Source organism: Rattus rattus, chromosome 8, assembly GCF_011064425.1.
Source record: "Rattus rattus isolate New Zealand chromosome 8, Rrattus_CSIRO_v1, whole genome shotgun sequence".
NCBI classification, from domain to species: domain Eukaryota; kingdom Metazoa; phylum Chordata; class Mammalia; order Rodentia; family Muridae; genus Rattus; species Rattus rattus.
In genome coordinates this window covers 31,642,330-31,661,513 of record NC_046161.1, presented here as the reverse complement: position 1 = coordinate 31,661,513, position 19,184 = coordinate 31,642,330, and the positions used below count along the sequence as shown (strand labels likewise).

The 19,184-nt window shown below is 37.2% G+C and overlaps 2 protein-coding genes across 2 annotated transcripts; both read right to left on the bottom strand.

The window, feature by feature from the left end:
• Nucleotides 1-4,067: 4,067 nt before the first annotated feature.
• Nucleotides 4,068-5,003, bottom strand: LOC116907746 (olfactory receptor 147-like). The gene has a single exon (XM_032910883.1). The coding sequence runs from the start codon at nt 4,992-4,994 to the stop codon at nt 4,068-4,070; it is 927 nt and encodes a 308-aa protein (XP_032766774.1). The 5' UTR covers nt 4,995-5,003.
• An 11,373-nt stretch (nt 5,004-16,376) lies between these two features.
• LOC116907328 (olfactory receptor 8B3-like) lies at nt 16,377-17,321 on the bottom strand. The gene has a single exon (XM_032910274.1). The coding sequence runs from the start codon at nt 17,304-17,306 to the stop codon at nt 16,377-16,379; it is 930 nt and encodes a 309-aa protein (XP_032766165.1). The 5' UTR covers nt 17,307-17,321.
• Between the last annotated feature and the right edge of the window lie 1,863 nt (nt 17,322-19,184).

Sequence of the window (19,184 nt, the reverse complement as noted above, 5' to 3'; positions counted from 1 at the left end):
GTGCAATGACAAAGAGGACCAGAGACTGCAGGAATAACTATTCAATGACTGGCCCAATTTGAGACATATCCCAGTGGCAAGAACCAATTCCTGACACTATTAATTATACTCTGTTGTGCTTGCTGACAGGCGCCTAGCATAACTGTCCTCTGAGAGGTTCCATCCAACAGCCAATGGAAACAGATGCAGAGACCCACAGCCAGATATTAAAAGAAGCTCAGGAATCACTTGAAGGATGGGGAGGAAAGATTGAAAATTGTATTTTTAGCACTGTGTTGCTTGCTTTGGTCTGCCATTAAAAGAAAATAGTTTTAAAGCCTGTAGGAAAGACTGACTGACTAAATAATGGTTCAGTTTCATGTAGCTCTGGAGTCCAAAAGTCCAACATAAAGTATAGGTTCTTTTTCTTCTGAGGCTTCTCCTGCTTGGTTTACAGATGGCTGTGCTTTTGCTGTGTTGTCACCTGGTCCTTCCTGTTTGTGTTTCCATTCTGGATGTACATATGTCCCCATTTTCTTAACTTATAAGGACACTGGTCAGATTGGTTGAGGGCCAAGTATAACATCGAAAAATTACTTATGAGTTTTAAACTAATCACATCATTAAGAGCCTAGTACTGTAGAGTCAGACCACTGTTCTAGGGAAATGGGACACCAAAAAAGCTCCTGAAGACACACACCTCTGTGATAACCACTACTATTCTACAAAGGGGGTAAAGACAGTGGGGAACTGCACTGAGACTGCAACATCAAGATTAGTAGGACTTGATTTGGGGTTTCATATCAGTAAGAGGCAACAGGAGGTTGTCGACCTAACCTGGCATGAAAACACCTACTGCTCAGAATTTGTCTTTTCTTATAAAAGTATCCTGTGCCTAAACCCTCCTATTTTACGAATGACTCAACAATTTACCCTGTTTTCTTAAATACACTGATATACATGCCATTCTATATGTGACTTTCAGTAAAAATGAACTTCCCCATAAGACTTGTAGTTATCTAGACTTCTCAAGCATTATTGTTTTGTAACGAATATATAGTAAATTAGTAAAAATGAATGGTACTATTTCAACAATAAGACCCTTTTAAAACGAAAGTATATCCATAATATTTAGTGCTTTTTCTGACATGAAAAGATACTATATTGATTACAAATAATAAAATTTTCCCTTGGTTATTTTAAAATATGTCTATGTGCTGATACATATTTTCTCCATGTGACAGAAATATATTTCCACTCTATACCATAGTTTGAATTGATCTTACTATTTTTAAATTAAATATTCTTTTCATAGTGACCTTTGAGTGTTAAATGGCCCTAAGTTAACTTCATATCTGGATTTGTACAAATTGTTTCTCAACAATCAGTAGCTTGCAGAGATCTTAGCAATGCCAGCAGGCCAGCATCAACACTGGAAAGTTGTTAGACCAGAAGTTGTGGATACCTACTCCTCCCTCAAAGGAGGAAGTAAAGGGTATGATAATTCAATGGCCATCCTGGGCTAAATTGTGCAAATCCTGTCTCAGCGCAAACAAAACATTAAGAAGCAGTGCGAGGCTTTTAAATATTAAGTGCATTCTAACATCAGGGAAGATAAGTGAAAAAATTGCATGTTTATATCCTTTGCACATAATATTTAAACACAGAATATACTATTAACTTTGTATCATTCATTTATTGTATACCACAGCAGTTTTAATATTAGTTGTACAGAATCTAGGATGTAGAAGACAGACCCTCAAAACTTACAGAATGTAGACTCAAAAACCAGACCAGTTCCCTGGACTTTCCAATTGACACAGTTTCCTGAAGGGGAAGGGATGAGATGCAGTTAACAGTCTCCCATCTAATTTGTGCTGCTGCATCAGCTGACATTTCACTGCCACTGACGAATTTTGCAAGTGTGTATAAGTAGCAAAGAAAAATCAGCCCTCCCACAGGACATGGGAAGTTTTGTTATTTAAATTTTGTTTCCTGAATTTCGCCACAGGCTGGATATAAAGGAACATTGACCGAGCTTCAAAATACGAGGGGGGAAGAAAGAAAATGAAGTCCATTGTATGATTCATATCATCTTGGTTTTTATTGAGCTTATTAACATTTCATTCTTATCTTTTACAAAGTACCAAGTCAACCTCATTTACACTTGTATGTGTATTTTTCTACTTTACCTGCTTCCATAACATTAGTGTGTTTCCCATAACCATCCCAAATCATCGTAAAGATTGTTCCTGAATCTGATATTAAGTTTCCCTCATCCCTCTGCTTAAGTGCTCAGTGGAGAACACTGCCTTCAGTCGGGTCACCTGTCATCTACTCAGAAAAAATCCTTCCTACCGGCTAAGCGAAGATAAGAAGAGAAGTGTTCACGGTGAAATGTATGATTACATTTGCTCAAGACATTGTGTATCATTTTTCTAATACAAACTCACAGACACATTATTTTGCCATCTTACTTCTATGCTAACAAGGATCTTCACTTTTTTTCAGAGCTGTACTTTTTAAATATTTTTATCCCCCATTGGACAAATTTCCAAATCTAGACAAAGCAAACCAACAGGAGAAAGACTCCCAAAGAGCAGGCAAAAGAGTCAAAGACACTCCCACTCCCACAGTTAGGAGACCGACAAAACACCAAGCTAAGAACCACAACACATATGCAGAGAACCTAGTGCAGACCGTTGCAGGCCACATGCTTGCTTGCCAGTTTAGACTCTGTGAGCCTGTATGTGTCCTGTTTACCTGATTCAGTGGGCCATGTTTTCTTAGGGTCTTCTATTCACTCCAACTCCTAGGATTCTTCTGCCGTCTATTCCTTAGGATTCCCCAAGTTAGGCAGAGAAGGAATCAATGAAGATCTCCAATTTGGACTCTCTGCACATACTGTCTGACTATACTATTGTTTAACTAAAGCCTACAAAAATCTTGATGTCTAAAATAAGATACATGCTCTGTTTATAATCCCTCCTTCAATAAACTGCATCACTGTATGTAGAACACTGAGACAGAATGAAAGTGAAATTATTAAATGGAAATAACAGAATGCTAATGATCTTATATGACTGAGTAAAAAACAAATTTTCTCTACCATTAACTAGTAAGCTTGCTTAAAGAAATTGTTACAAATGGAGACATAGCACATATATTCACATACCTGCCTTCAACTTTATGAGGGAAATACCTAATAAAGGTTCTCTTTACCATCAATTAACTAAATTGTTTCATTTTCAGTGTGAGGGCACTGCATTCACAACAGACTCAGCAATTCCTCTTTATCAGGTTGCTTTAAAACTGTAGAGAAAAGATTGGATCACAAAAAGCATTACCCATCTATCCTTTGTTTGGAGAAACAAAGGAACTTTTAAAAATCAACTCACCTACAAATATTCTCAGAGGGTTATTAACAGAATAAATAAGATGTTGTCTTTAAGATTACTGAAATCAGTATTTAAGTGGCACAGCAAAATACGATTTTTAGATGTACTCAAATCAAACTCCCCATACTTGTGCTTAAGAATTGGCTCACTGGTAGAAAACTTATTTAGCATACAAGAAAGCCTGAACATTAACTCCCACACATAAACTGCAAAAATAGAGAAAAATATCTTGAGCTGTCCATTACAGAGCATAATATCATCCAGTATTTTGGGTTTTAATCCTCATGATTTCCTAGGCTAGAATGTACTATACTGGTAGAAAGCTGCCCAAATGTTACAGTTGTGTTTTCTTACATATAATTTTGGAAAATTACAGAATACCCTAAAACAATGATTGATTACTGACCCTTTACTGTCATTACTTCTAAAATTCCCTCAGTAATAGACTTAACTTTGTATACTATTAAATAATTTTAATTCCACATTTTCTCTCCATAAATTTTTGCTTCATACTTGTTTTTATGTTATTTTTTGTTGTTCTAGCCATTAATATTTTTCTAGACTGTAGGACAAATCCAGGTCCTCATGAATGTAGGCAAATGTCTTACAATGAGGTATTTCTCCATTCTGCTTCTAGTTGTAAACATCATATGTCCTCAGATTTGCTTCTTTAACAACTACACATTCTACTTAGGTAAATATCTTTTTCTTCAAAATTTTTCTCAGTGCAATGTGGACATCATTATTCCTTATACTGTAGATAAAAGGGTTCAGCATTGGGCCCAAAATTGTATAAAAAATGGTAGACACTTTATCTTCATCCACAGATGCACTAGAAGGCTTAAGATACATGAACGCTGCAGCTCCAAAGAAAAGAGAAACAGCTATGACATGGGAGCCACAGGTACTGAAGGCTTTTGACCTACCTTCTGCAGAATGGATGCTGAGGATGTTGGAAAGGATTAATGTATAAGAAACAAAGAGAGTCAGGCTGGGCACTGTTATATTGATACCCACAACAATGAAAAGTACCAGCTCATTGATGGAGGTGCTTGTGCAGGAGAGTTTAAGGAGAGGATGCACATCACATACATAGTTATTGATGATGTTGCCATCACAGAAGTCGAGTCTCAGCATGCAAACTATGTGAGCCATGGAACCCAGAAAGCCCATCACATATACACCCATTGTCATCAGGAGGCAGACCTGGCGAGACATGTTGACCTGGTAAAGCAGGGGTTTACAGATGGCATATCTGTCATAGGCCATTGCTGTCAAAATATAGCTTTCATCAATAACAAAGAAGGCAAAGAAAAAGAGCTGAGTCAAGCACTCAGCATGAGAGATGATGTTCTGCTTCATAAAACCCACCAGCATTTTCGGGATTATGACAGAGGAATAGCAGAGATCTGTGAAGGAAAGGTTGAAGAGAAAGTAGTACATAGGGGTATGCAAATGAGGATCCAAAACAATCAGGACAATCAAGCCCAGGTTCCCCACCATGGAGACCATGTAGATTCCCAAGAACAGGAAGAAGAGAGGCAGTTGGAGTTCTGGTTGCTCTGTCAAGCCCAGCAGGATAAATTCTTTCACTGAAGAGGAATTTCCTAAAATCATATTTCCCTGGGTTACATCTGTAAGACAGTAAAGAATGTAACATGAAAATTAAATCCTAGCACCTTTCAACCTACCACTTTAATATAAGACTAAGAAGTCAAATAGAAAGGTAAATTCAAGCTCACCATTCTCAGTGCCTTGCTTACTCTATTTTAAGATAGTTATGGTAAAGAAATAACCATAAATATTTTGAAGTCATTTCTTGGGAATGATACCCAGGGAAGCAATGATCATTATTGCCTCTGTAGCATCTCAGCTCTACTTGTAACTTGTCCATCCATCTCCCACTTCAGGCTCAGTGGTAATCTCAAAAGAGCAGAGACAAGGCATATCAAGGATTTTCTGTGTTGCTTGGTTGTAGTTAGCAGGAAGAAAATCATGCACCCTACAATCCAATACTTACATTTGTACTTTGAGACTGGACAAGTGACTGTTTTGACTCTTCTGTGCTCTTACAGGAGGGCAAGTACAAATGGCATGGATGAGCTATAGAGGTGAATGTACAGAAAAAAATTATTTTATGTTTTACCTGGTTTGGCTTTTTGGAGGTAAGGGAAATTAATTTTGGATTGCAAAATCTCGAACTTCCAGATTCTGAGAAGCCATGAGTTCTGAATCAATGTTTGTGGTGGTAGCTTTTCCTACAATGCTGTCTTTATAATAGTAGATGGTAAATAGCATCTACTGGTGTCATAAGCGCTATCTCATAATGACCCAAGAGAGCTTTATAAATTGTAATCTCAGGGACCCAATTAAAAATGGAAAGACTTAGGTTTCCCCAGTATTTTCCTAAGAGGTGAAGCTTTGTTGTCATGGAACATACAAATTAGTTCAATAGCAATGACTTTCTCTCATTTAGAGGTATACAATTTTCTTTTGTTTCATAGTTTGAGATTTTTGTATACACATAAACTCATTCAATGTATTCTGATGAAGTTCATCCATATCTCTCTCTCTAATTCCTTCCTCATCCTCCTGTCATTGTCCCCTCACCAATTCATTTGTTATGTTCAATCTCTTAATACAGTGTCTATTCAGTATTAAGTGTGTGTGTGTGTGTGTGTGTGTGTGTGTGTGTGCGCACGTGCGCGTGCACGCGCATTATAAGAGTCCTCTGCTTGAGAGTAGGTAGCCTGACAAGAATTCATCCTTGAAATGGACAGGATTTCTCAAAGTATTTATCAACTGCCAATTGTTACTCAGCTAGAGATTGAACTCATGACCATTTCTGCCCTCAATTCTTAGATCTTATCAGGCTTGGATTTACAGAGGTCTTATGCTTGAATTTTTTCTGTCCTGAACTTGATTGTAGAGTCTACTCCTCTTGAGTGAGTTTGCTTTTTTTAACTAAAGTTTTTGTGTGTGCTTTTTAATTCCTAGTATCTCTTCAGTATCTTTATGGAGGTACTTAGTGCTATGAACTGTCCTCTTAGCACTGCTTTCCTTGTGTCCCATAGTTTCATTATGTTGTGCCTAAATTTTCATTGAATTCTAGAACATCTTTAATTTTTTTCTTTAATTTTTTCCCTGACCCACTGACCATTGAGTACAGAGTTATTCAGTCTCCATAAGTTTGTAGGCTTTCTATTATTTTTGTTGTTTTTGAAGTCCGGCTTTGATCCATGGTAGCTTGATGAGATACAAGGAGTTGTTTCCGTTTTCTTCAACATGTTGAGGCTGTTGGTCAATTTTTTGGTCAATATTGCAGAAAATTCCATAAGGTTTTGAGAAGAAGGTATATTCTTTGGGTTTAGGTGAAAGGCTCTGTAGATATCTTTTAGGTCCATTTGATTCATAACATAAGTTGGTTTCATTATTTTTCCATTTCTTTGTATATATAACATGTCCATTGGTTAGAGTGGGTGTTGAAGTCTCTCATTATTAGAATTTGGATTTTGATGTGTAATTTAAGTCTCAGCAATGTTTCCTTAATGAATGTGATTGCCCTTGCATTTGGAGCATAGAGTTCAGAACTGTGATGTCATCTTGGTAGATTTTTTTTCCTTTGATAAATATGAAGTGTCCTTCCCCATATTGTTTGATTACTTTTGGTTGAAAGTCTATTTTATTAGGTATTAATGTGGCTACTCCAACTTGTTTCTTGGGATATTCTCTTGGAAAACTTTTTCCCAGCTCTTTACTCTGACATAATTTCTATTTTTATTGCAGGGGCATGTTTCTATTATTCAGCAGAATGATGGGTCCTGTTTTTCCAACCATTCTGTTAGCCTATGTTTGTTATTGGGAAACAGAATCCTCTGATTTTGAAGCATATTAATGATTAATGACTGCTAATTATTGTTATTTTGATGGTAGTGGTGGTAGCGATGGTGGTGTGTCAGTGTGTGTGTATGTCTGTGTGTGTATGTGTGTGTGCTCATGTGTTTGTGCCTATGTGTGCTTTTTTCATTTTGTTTCTGTTGACATGGAGTTGCTTATTTCTTCTGGTTTCTTGTTGTAGCAATCCCTGGATTTGATTTTACATTCTAGCATTTTCTGCAAGACTGAATTTGTCTATAGATATTGTTTAAATTTTGTTTTGTCATGGAATATCTTGTTTACTCCATCAATTATGATTAAGAGTTTTGCTGGTATTGTATTCTAGGTTGGTGCTTCTAGCTATTAGAGTCTACTGAGAACTCTAGGATAATTCTGATAGGTCTGCATTTGGATTTCACTTGGCCTTTTTCCTTTGCCACTTTTAATATTCTTTCTTCTCTATATTTTATGTTTTGATTATTTTGTGGGGGAGGATTTTCTTTTCTCCTCTAGTCTAATCTGTGTTCTGTAAACTTCTTGTATATTTATAGGCATCTCTTTATTTAGGTTGTGGAAATTTTCTTCCATGATTTTGTTGAACAAAATTTCTGGTCCTTTGAAGTGGGACTATTCACCTTCATTTATTCCAATTATTTGACCTTTTTTTAGTATCCCAGACTGCCTGGATGTTTTGTGTCAGAAATTTTTTATATTTAACATTTTGTTGAAATTATGTATCAATTTCTTCTATCCTATATTCTCTGCCTGAGATTCTTTCTTTTAACTCTTGTGTTCTGTTGGTGATGCTTGTATTTGTTATTGTTATTTTCTTGCCTATCCCCAGAATTTCTATCCCCAGAATTGCCTCGGTTTGTTTTCTTCTTTATTGCTTCTATTTCTATTTTCATATTTTTCTGTATGGTTTAAGATATTTATTTGTTTTTCCCTTTAAAGACTTCTAACTGTTTGATTATATTCTCTTGTATATCTTTAATGGATTTCTTCATTTCCCCCTTTATAAGATTGGATTTAAGGTTTCTGTTGTTTCAATTGTTTTAGGATATTAAGAAGTTGCTGAAGTAGAATAGCTGTGTTCTGGAGTTGCCATATTGGCTTTTGTTGTTTGTGTTCTTATACTGGCCATTAGCCATCTGGTAGGCCCTGTCCCTAGATGTTCCTGATGTAGCAGGTATTTGGCGAGGGGGGGGGTTGCTAATCTGGATATTCCTGGTACAGCAGGCTACTGGTAGGTGGCCTTAGGATGAATAATGGAACTCATTGAGATGTGCAAGTCTCCCAGCAGTTAGTTGTGCCCTGCAGACAGGGCAGATAGCAGATTAGAGGCAGGGGATGGTCTAACTTGTATGTCTCCTGTTTAGCAGGTCTGATGAATGTGGTTGAAGAGGTGGCTGGGCAATGGAGATCCACAGGGACAGAATGCTTCTAGGGACAGCTGGACTACCAGAGAAATAGGTGCAGGTAAGAGATCTAACCTGTATATTTTCAGTTAAGCAGATCTGATGAAGGTAGCCATTTTCTTTCCTTCTTTCTTCCTTCCTTCCTTTCTTTCTTTCTTTCTTTCTTTCTTTCTTTCTTTCTTTCTTCCCTTCCTTCTTTTTCAATCCAATCATGAGACACAGTGTTTGATTACTAAGAGCAGTAGCAAGTTCAGCTAAATAAAGGAATGCTAGGAAGTTGCAACCCGGTTTTGTGAGCTTAATTCTCAGGAAACCAAATTGCTGTAAAAAAAAATCTAGATTTTACAAATCAAATGGATTGATTAGGCACTTGTTACTACAACAATAAAGCTACAGTTAGCTATCAAACTATCATAGATGTGAGAAGGATAAATTTGAAACAAAGGATAAGCCAAATGTGCTCTGTTTCAGTTAAGATAACAGAGATTTCTAAGCAATCTTGGATAATTACCCAGGCTCTTCCTTAGAAATTTCTGTAATCTCCATGGAGTCAGAGTGGTCTCAGTCTTCATTGATCACACAGGACACCATTAACTCCTTAACTGCTGCACAGGGAAGCATCAACCATCTACTACCAGACCCAAAAGAACTCCAAAGACTTTCCTGTATATTAGGGACTTAAGAGACTGTCCCACCTTAGTGAGGCCAAATGAGGCAATCAGTTATGGAGTATCCTGGTTCTCCACCATTTAGACAGGATCCCAGCTACTGATTAGGCATGGAGCACTTTTCCCCAGTAGTTAATATCACAGTTCAGACAAATTCATTTTCTGTTTTTTTAATTTTTATTTAATTTTATGTTTTTATTAGATAATTTATTTATTTACATTTCAAATGTTATCCCCTTTACCAGTTCCCCCCTCTCCCATATACTTTCCCCTGGCTTCTATGAAGATGTTCCCACTCCCACCCACCCACACACTACCAACTCAACACCCTGGCATTCCCCTACTCTGGGGAAAAGAACCTTCACAGGACCAAGGGCTTCTACTCCTATTGATACCAGACAATGCCATCCTCTGTTACATATGCAGCTGAAGCCATGGGTTCCCCCATGTGTACACTTTGGTTGGTGGTTTAATCCCTGGGAGCTCTGGGGAATCTGGTTGTTTGATATTGTTGTTCTTCTTTCGAGGTTGTAAACCCCTTTAGCTCCTTCAGTCCTTTCTCTAACTCCTCCATTAGGGACCCTGTGCTTCTAAAACACTATACAGCTGCCATTAGGAGCTGGCATGTTTGTCTATTACAGGAATCTCTTTTATAATTAAACAATTTTAAGTGCCATGTTCAGCAGATCTCGGAAGAGGTTTGAGAGCCATATATGTATCATTCATAATTTTAAATGAACTTTACTTCCTTTTAGTACTTTCTTCAGACTTAATGTTGATAACATATGTGGAAGCCTAAGTAAGGCTTGTCTCAATAAAATGAGTTGTATTTGTATTTATCATAATGATAAGCATTTTTATCACATTTAATAATTTGACTATGTATAAGGTAAATGACTATTAACTTGCACATCTTATCTATAACTGTCTACAAGTTAGTAGGCTAGAATTTCAGTGTTTTATTCTTTAAAGTTTGAGCCTTAAAAGTCACAATTATTGAATTGAAGTACCTCAATTCATAAATACAATGGAAGAAAATCTTTTATTTCCTCAGTTGAAAAAATGAGATGAGAGCTGAATCCAAACTGTGTGAATACAGAGCTTGGGCTGAAAACAGAAAAAAAAATTCTGTTCTATCCCTATGTCTTGCCTCCATAAAATATAATTTTCCAAGGTGCCAGATTCAGTCTAGCTTCTCTTAACTTGTGCCAGAATTGCTTTGGGTAGCCTCACAGCAACTTTGTCAATATGTTCTAATCTTCTGTCTCATTCTCATTCTCTAGCTCATTCTTCCTGTGTCCAGCTGATTCTCTCAGAGGCCTTTCTCTGTAAAATTATGAAGGTAAAAGTGCCATCCTCTTCCTCTACAACTATTATCTGTCTCTATCTATGTATCTCTTGTTCTGCTTTGCTCTCTTCAGTTACCTCTCTTAGCTGTGTTGTTCTTGTGATAGTTGATTGTGTTCTATCTCTGACTCATTCTGTCAAACCTTTCTCGGATTCATCACTTTGTCTCCTCAATTATACATTATTTTCAAACATGGATACTTCTTTCTAAAAGTTAAAATTACCTTCATTGTTTTGGATTAACTAAAAGACACTAAAAGAGTGTCTACATTCCACACAGAGGGATTAAAGTTATGTCATTCCACCCAGATCACACAGACCTAGAAGGTCTTTGAATGTAAACCCTTGCCAGAGCAGTCTTGTCTCCAGATTAAAATTCCTCTACAGTGCAGCCCATAGAGACACTGAGAAACTTATTTTTTTGATCTTTTCATACTGCCTAATTAAAGAATATCAGAGTTTTCTTTTGAGACAGTTTATAAATAGCTAAATTTTAACAAAATCAGCAAATACAAAGAGTTCTTGCATACATTCTTAACTCAGTTACTGTCAGCCTGAATAGACCTCAGGAAAGAGTGACAATACTTAGGCCTTTGGCCAAACTGCATTGTCCATTGTCCTGGTGCATCATAAGAAAAAATATCTCAGATTTTTTGGGTGATCTTAGATATGGCTATAATGCTTTAGCTTCTTCTCTACGTTCCTAACTCCACTTTTATTCCCTTGTAATCCAGGTCATTCATCTGTTTTCAAACCTCTATTATCCTTTATCTAGAATGATACAGATCTCTGCCATCTTAGTCTATTCAAAACCTTGTCTAGACTCTATCTCATGACATTAAACTTTGCTGTTTTTTTCTAAGCCATATTTTGGTTTTTTTTTAACTTTCAAGGAATTTTTGTGATTGTCATATCATGAGCCCCAGCCCCCTTCACATTTGCCTTCTAACATTGTAATTCCACCACTACTGCCCCCAAAAGCAAACAAAACCAAGCTGGAAAAATTCTCGTTGTGGAAGCTACACTGTGTCACAATGTGCCCCAGAATTTGCCTTTGTCAACACATCTTCACTTACAAATGTTGATTGCAATGAGTCTGGCTTTGGTTATACCATCAATATTGGATCCTCACTAGGCCTCCTCCCAGTTCTCCTATTGTTCCTGTGTGTCATGGAGATCCTGTAGCCTTGAATCAGCAAAACTAACCCTTCCTCATGTTCCAACACTTGACAAACAGTGTTGCCTTTGAGGTTGGCCAACTCAGACTCCTGGATCTGGTCACAGGTGGCAACCGAGTTGGTCAGCCTGCTGCCTTGCCAGCAACAGCACCAGCAGAAGCATCTCTCCACCACAGCTCTGACTAGCCCTCCCCGGTGTTGCCACATCCTGGAAGCAGCGACAGATCTCTTCTCATGGACATGGGGCCTGCTGGACTGCACCCAGGCATCCAGAGCCAGCTGTACTTCCTGCCTAGAACAGGCATGAGGACCACTCTCGCAAGTGCTGTAGCGGGCAGGAGGCTGAGCCAGTTATCCTGCTCACACATCCTTTGGGATTGGTTCAACTATGCTGTCTTAGTCAGGGTTCCTATTCCTGCACAAACATCATGACCAAGAAGCAAGTTGGGGGAAGAAAGGGTTTATTCAGTTTACACTTCCACACTGTTCATTACCAAAGGAAGTCAGGACTGGAACTCAAGCAGGCCAGGAAGCAGGAGCTGATGCAGAGGCCATGGAGAGATATTTCTTATTGGCTTGCTTCCCCTAGCTTGCTCAGCTTGCTCTCTTACAGAATTCAAAATCACCAGCCCAGGGACGGCACCACTGGCTGGGTCTTCCCCGCTTGATCACGAGTTGAGAAAATGCCTTACAGCTGAGTCTCATGAAGGCATTTCACAACTGAGGCTCCTTTTCTGGGATAACTCCAGCTTGTGTCAAGTTGACACACAAAACCAGCCAGTACACATGCCTTCACTATCAGCTCCCAGTTGAAGTCCACTATTCACTTTTTCAAATACTATAGACAGCGAGTGGCAGGTCTAGCTCTCCTGCTCCTATGACTTCCAGGCCAGATCTCCTAACTGCTGAAGTGGCAAGAGGCAAGGGAAAAGAGGGTATTATCCCCATGCCCAAGCTCCCTCACTGCAATGAGTGGCAGGGTCAAATAAGTGGGATACCCCATACTGAGGCCAGCTAGTAATTCCATTTAAAATACCCAATTAGAGATGTCAGACCCTGTTGATGATTGCCAGGGTGGCATAAAAAAACCTGGCCAGAGACAAGCAGCCCGAAGGTAGGAGGCTACCTGAGCTGATTTCTTCAATGAGACAGCACTTCTCTCATTTCCTTTCCTACTTGGCTTTTCTTCTAGCAGTATTTTTATGTCTTGATCATTTGAATTAGTAATATTACTGGAAGAATGTCTGCATATATCAACCCAGAGAAGATATCAGACCCAGTAAACTTTGAGGATACTCAAGGACAAACATTTTTGTTTCATCAGTTCATGACGCTATTCTGAGAAAAATCTAACACCCATAAGACCTGTTATTGAGCCTTTTTTAAATAAAGCAAAAAATTACTGAACGTAGTAAATGAAATCTCATTTATACTGCCAGGTTTGAGAAATAAATTTATTAAGGTCTTTTATTTATATCTTTGATTATCATTGCCTCTTTAGTGTTTTTCTCATATTGCTCAGGTAATATAGTAAAGAACATTGCAAAAATAAAAGGGAGAATTATATATATTGTCCACCCTATAAACCTTTCATCATTATCTTTTATCCTTGTATATAAATGCATGTCAGTACAGTTTTAATATCCTGTTTAAAATGCATTGTTTTAAAATGCTGTCTTCCATAAACTCAGTTTTTATGATTTTGTCATCATCTGTTATTTTTTATTTATAGGACAAGATTTACCAAACAAACACACCCATCCTAAAGTAAAATACCTTAGAGAACTGTTATTGATGCCTTATTGGTTTATACCACATAGTCACCTTAATCAAGATGGTGGTGACCTTACATTGTTGTTATTTTAAAGCATCTATTTAACAAAAAAAAGAGGTGAATCCAAGTTACATATACAGTGTTGTAATAAATGATTATTACCTATGTACAAATTTTCAATTATCAATGCTTTTGTTATAAGTTTAAGTTAACTTTTAGAAACAGGTTATACAAAATTTTATTCATACCCAATGACATCAAAAAGAAGTTTACGCAATTCTCTTAAAATCTTGAGATAAACTTCATACTTCAGCTAAAGTCTTACTGGGTTAAATGAAACCAATAAATAGATAGAAAGATGACAGATATAGACAGACAGATACATACATAGATAGATAGATAGATAGATAGATAGATAGATAGATAATAGATAGATAGATAGATAGATATGAGAAGTAATAATAAAATAATCCTCATCATGATTAATCTACCTGTTAGCTATTTTAAAGCACACAATGTCTTCTGTTGAACTATCATTTTTCTCCCCTTGTCCTAAGTTGAGTGACCCACCTGACACAGGACAGAATTTTGGAGAAATCTTTTAAACAATCATGATTGGGACTGGGTGGATATGGTGCCCCTGCATGAGTTTTTCAATAAAGTAGAACAACATAAAAAAATTTTAATATTATCTATACCTAAAATACTCCTGCAGTGAAGATTTTCCCACACTGTTTTAATTATCTCAAGAACAATAAGCAATATAACACTCAAGCCACTCAACACTACAACAAGGTCATGCGTATGCAAGAAAATACATGTCTATCAAACAGAAGCTTAAAAAGAAAGTTCATGAAGCTAAAGGACACTATACAAAAAAACAAATATTTAGTGGCCACCTTCATTCATATACATAACAGCCAGGTTTCATCTGCTTTTCTGTGGCTCCCTCAAGTACAAAACCTCTCACTTTCTCAGATCCTGTGTCAGGAGTCCTCTCGGAACCAAATAATGAGAGTGAGCAGTGTCGAGGCTGGCCCTCTAACGTGAAAATTAAGTATACACCCAGTTTTTCCCCAATTGCAACAAATGTGTACTAAAGACAGGATTCTTAACTACACAGCTGCAGGCTGTTAGGTACTACGTTTTCACACTTTAGGCACAGAGAAACTACAAATGGTTTTCCCAAGTATTAGGCCTCTCTAATTTATCTCAGGCCACATAGTGGAAGCCTGCGGAGCCCCAAGTCATATCACAAAAATTGGCAGCTCTAGATTAATACCCATATCTCATTGGAACATCAAAAAGTTATTGGCTTGGGGTGTTCACTGTCTGACAAAGAAAAGAAGACTTTTATTCAGAAAGTGTTTGGCTAGGGCTATTCCTCGGAATCAGGATTTCAATGCTGTAGCACCAAAGCACAAAAGACAGGGTTTCTAGAGGCAGTTTAAAACATAAGGTTACATACTATCTATGTGCAGACTTATATCCTTCAATGAGGAGATTACATACACATGTATCATTGCCTAAGTACAACCATGTCTAAGTGCAATTACAGCATCTAGAAAACTTATATTGGGCAGTTTTCTTGAGCAAGCAAGCTTCGTTTACAAAAGCAGAAGCAGAATTCACATTGTGACCATTATTGTGATGAACAGCAGCTTCATTAAAATTATAGAAGAATGAGCCCTTAACATTCAATAGGTTTCCATCTGTCCTGGGACTATTGTGACTTTTAGGCTAAAGACAATTTGTTTCATAGAGCTCTTGATCACTGTGAGTTAAACTTAAAACATAAACTTATCCATCACATAGGAAACTTGGTTAGTCAAATTCTTTCCAATGGAAACATACTAGGTCCTTATATTCACATACCTGACCTCCGGTCAAAGAAGGGGAAAACCTACTATACAAGGATTGGAGGATTGGAATCAAAACATACTCATCAGCTTCTCTTTACCACATGGCTTTAAAACAATAAGAAAAGACCAGAGAGAAAAAGACAATCATTTTTCCTCTTTTCCTCAAACTTTTGAAAAACAAAGGGGCCTCTACAATGAAATCCCCTTCAATTCATCCCAGAAGTTTACTGGCCAAATTAGTGAGACACTGTCTCTGAGATAGCCACATGAATTTTGTGAATGTACCTAGTTGCAGTGATGATTTAGATGTTCCACAGTGATAGGACACTTGCCTAGCATGAAAAAGAGTAGGATCATGATGTCCATAAACACACATGACAAAATAATGAAATAATCATGTACATTTGAAGAAATCTCTTGATATTACTGTTTCTGGGTATAACATCATTCAGACTTAAATGTTCATTACTTCAGAGAAGAAAGGCTATTCTACTGGTAGTTGGCTACACAAATATGTTCATTCATGTTTCAATGCTATAAAAGTTATGAATATCTTGGAAAATTACAGATTAACTATTTTCTGTATCCTAAGAGGATGATCCATTATCATCTTTCACTGTCTTCTGAAATTTCCTCCATAATTAATTTAGTTTTGCAAATGAAAAATAACTTTTATTCTATAAAATTCTTTCACAATATTTTAAAATATTTGTTATTTTCGTTCTTGTCATTGTTGGTTTAGAAAACTCTAGGTCAAATCTAGAAACACCCAAATGTAAGCAAATCGTATGTCAATTACCTACTACTCCAATCAGTCCTCTGAAAAGGTAAATCTCAAAGGCCATAAGACTTGAGTTCCATAAGAAATTGAGCTACTTAGGTAAAACTCCTTTTCATCAAAGTTTTTCTAAGTGCAAGGTGGACATCCTTATTCCTTATACTGTAGATAAAGGGGTTCAGCATTGGGCCCACAATGGTATAAAAAATGGTAGACACTTTATCTTCATCCACAGATGCACTAGAAGGCTTAAGATACATGAACGCTGCAGCTCCAAAGAAAAGAGAAACAGCTATGACATGGGAGCCACAGGTACTGAAGGCTTTTGACCTACCTTCTGCAGAATGGATGCTGAGGATGTTGAAAAGGATCAAGGTGTAAGAAATAAAGATTGTCAGTGTGGGAACTATAACATTGACACCCACAACAATGAAAACAACCATCTCATTGATGGTGGTGCTTGTGCAGGAGAGCTTCAGGAGAGGGAGAATGTCACACACATAGTGATTGATGATGTTGCCATCACAGAAAGTCAGGCTTACCATACTACCTGTGTGTGCAATGGCTTCCAAAAACCCCATCACATACACTCCCACTGTCATAAACAGGCAAACTTGATGAGACATGGTAACCTGGTACAGCAGGGGCCTACAGATGGCAGGATATCTGTCATAGGCCATTGCTGTCAAAATGTAGCATTCATCAATAACAAAGAAGCAGAAGAAAAAGAGCTGAGTCATGCACTCAGCATAAGAGATGATGTTCTGCTTCACAAAACCCACCAGCATTCTGGGGGTTATGACAGAGGAGTAGCAGAGATCTGTGAAGGAAAGGTTGAAGAGAAAGTAGTACATGGGGGTGTGCAGGTGAAGATTCAAAACAATCAGAATAATCAAGCCCAGATTTCCCACCATGGAGACAACGTAGATTCCCAAGAACAGGAAGAAGAGAGGCATTTGGAACTCTGGTTGCTGTGTCAAGCCCAGCAGGATAAATTCTTTCACTGAAGAGGCATTTCCTAAAACCATTTTTCCCTAGGTCATATCTGTATGAACAGTAATAATTATAGCATTAAAATGGAATACCAGTACATTTCAACTACCATATTAATATGAGAAATAGAGCCAGAATAGAAAGATAAATTCAAGCTCACAATTCTCAATGCCTTGTATACCATATTTTACAGAGAGTTACAGTAAAGAAATAGTGATAAATGTATTATTTTCTGGAAATATTTATTCAGGGAAGCAATGACCGTTATTGCTTCTGAAACATCTTGGTTCTACTTCTAGCTTGAAAATTCATCTCCCACTTCAGGCTCAGTAGTAATCTCAAAAGAGAAGAGACAAGACATATCAGAGGCTAACTTATGTTTCTCAGTTGTAGTTAGGGTTAAGCAAACCATACATCTATCCAGTTTAATATGTACCTTTGCACTTTGAGACTTGAAAAGTATCTTTATGATTCTTCTGTTCTCTCACAGGAGTACTAGTGGTATAGATGGGTTATAAAGTTGAATGTACTGAAAAAATATTTTCTGTTGTTATTATATTTGGCTTTTTGGAGGAGAGAGTAATTAATCTTGAACAGAGGAAACCAGAGCTCTCATTCCTCAAGGTTCGGAAAACCCATGAATTCTGGATCATGATTTTTGGTGGTGGCTTTTCCTACAATGCCTTCTTTATAACAGAGGTTGATAAATATCACCTACTGATGTTGCAAGAGCCACATGGTAATGACCCAAGAGGGTTTTATGACTTTGTATTCTTAACAGATTATTATTGAAAGGCTTCTGTTTTCCAGGTATTTTCCCGACAGACTAGGATTTGTTGCTATGGTATTTGGAAATTAGTTCAATAGTAATGATGTTGGCTCATTTAGATGTACACAAATTTTTTTGTTTTATAGTTCAAATTTTTTATACACTTGTACAATGTATTTTGATGAAGTTCATCCCTGATGTCTTTCCCTCCAATTTCCCAACTATCCTTCTGTCATTATTTCCTCCCCAATTCACTTATTCATTTCAATTTTTTAAACCACTGAATCTATTCAGTGTTACCTCTGTGTGCATGAGTGTGTCTGTTTGTACAGGCCATCTATTTAAGAGTAGGTAGTATTTGAGGGCTTCATCTAAAATTAAACATGTTTTCTTAGTATTCAACTGCCCATAATTACTCAGCTAGAGGTCAAATTAATGACCATATCAACTTTGCATTCTCGGATCTTATCAGACTTGATTTAACTCAGATCATGAGCCTACAATTGTTACCACTCTGAGTTCACTGAATGTGTCTTTAAAATATTGTATTAATGTAGTAATGTACCACTTCTGGTTCTTACAATCTTTCCACCCCTACCTCCTGAATGAACTCTGAGACTTGGGTGAAGGAGTATGGTGTGGAGTTCCGTTTCAGAACTGGACATTCACATTCTTTTATTCTCTCCCTATTGACCAGTTATTGATATCTGGGTTAATCTCAGTTTATTGCTAAAAGAAGCATCTCTGATGAAGGCTAAGAGATACACCAATCCATCAGTATAATGGAAAGGCATTAGAAATCACTTTAATACTATATTCATAAAAGGTAACAACCATAGACACTTAACCTATGACCTATTAGCCTATCTAGCCTAGGTAATTGGCCCCAGTAAGCATGCTTGGAGTGAATTTTATCCGTGGAGAAAGCCTGAAACCCAATCCAAATGTTGTTGGTTACTCCTATAACACTTAATGCCAACATTATAACAAAGGGTATGTCCTACCAGGTCAGCCATTAATGTAGCTTTCATGATTCACATCTGAGTAAAACTGATCATTACATTTCTTCTTTCATAGCATTAGGAACTTTTAGCATTATAAGTTTGAACAATACCAGATTAATCTCCCAACCTCTTACATAAGA

Bases quoted from the DNA above. Each gene is read 5' to 3' on its own strand.
- LOC116907746 (XM_032910883.1), bottom strand. From the start codon at position 4,994: ATGATTTTAGGAAATTCCTCTTCAGTGAAAGAATTTATCCTGCTGGGC.
- LOC116907328 (XM_032910274.1), bottom strand. From the start codon at position 17,306: ATGGTTTTAGGAAATGCCTCTTCAGTGAAAGAATTTATCCTGCTGGGC.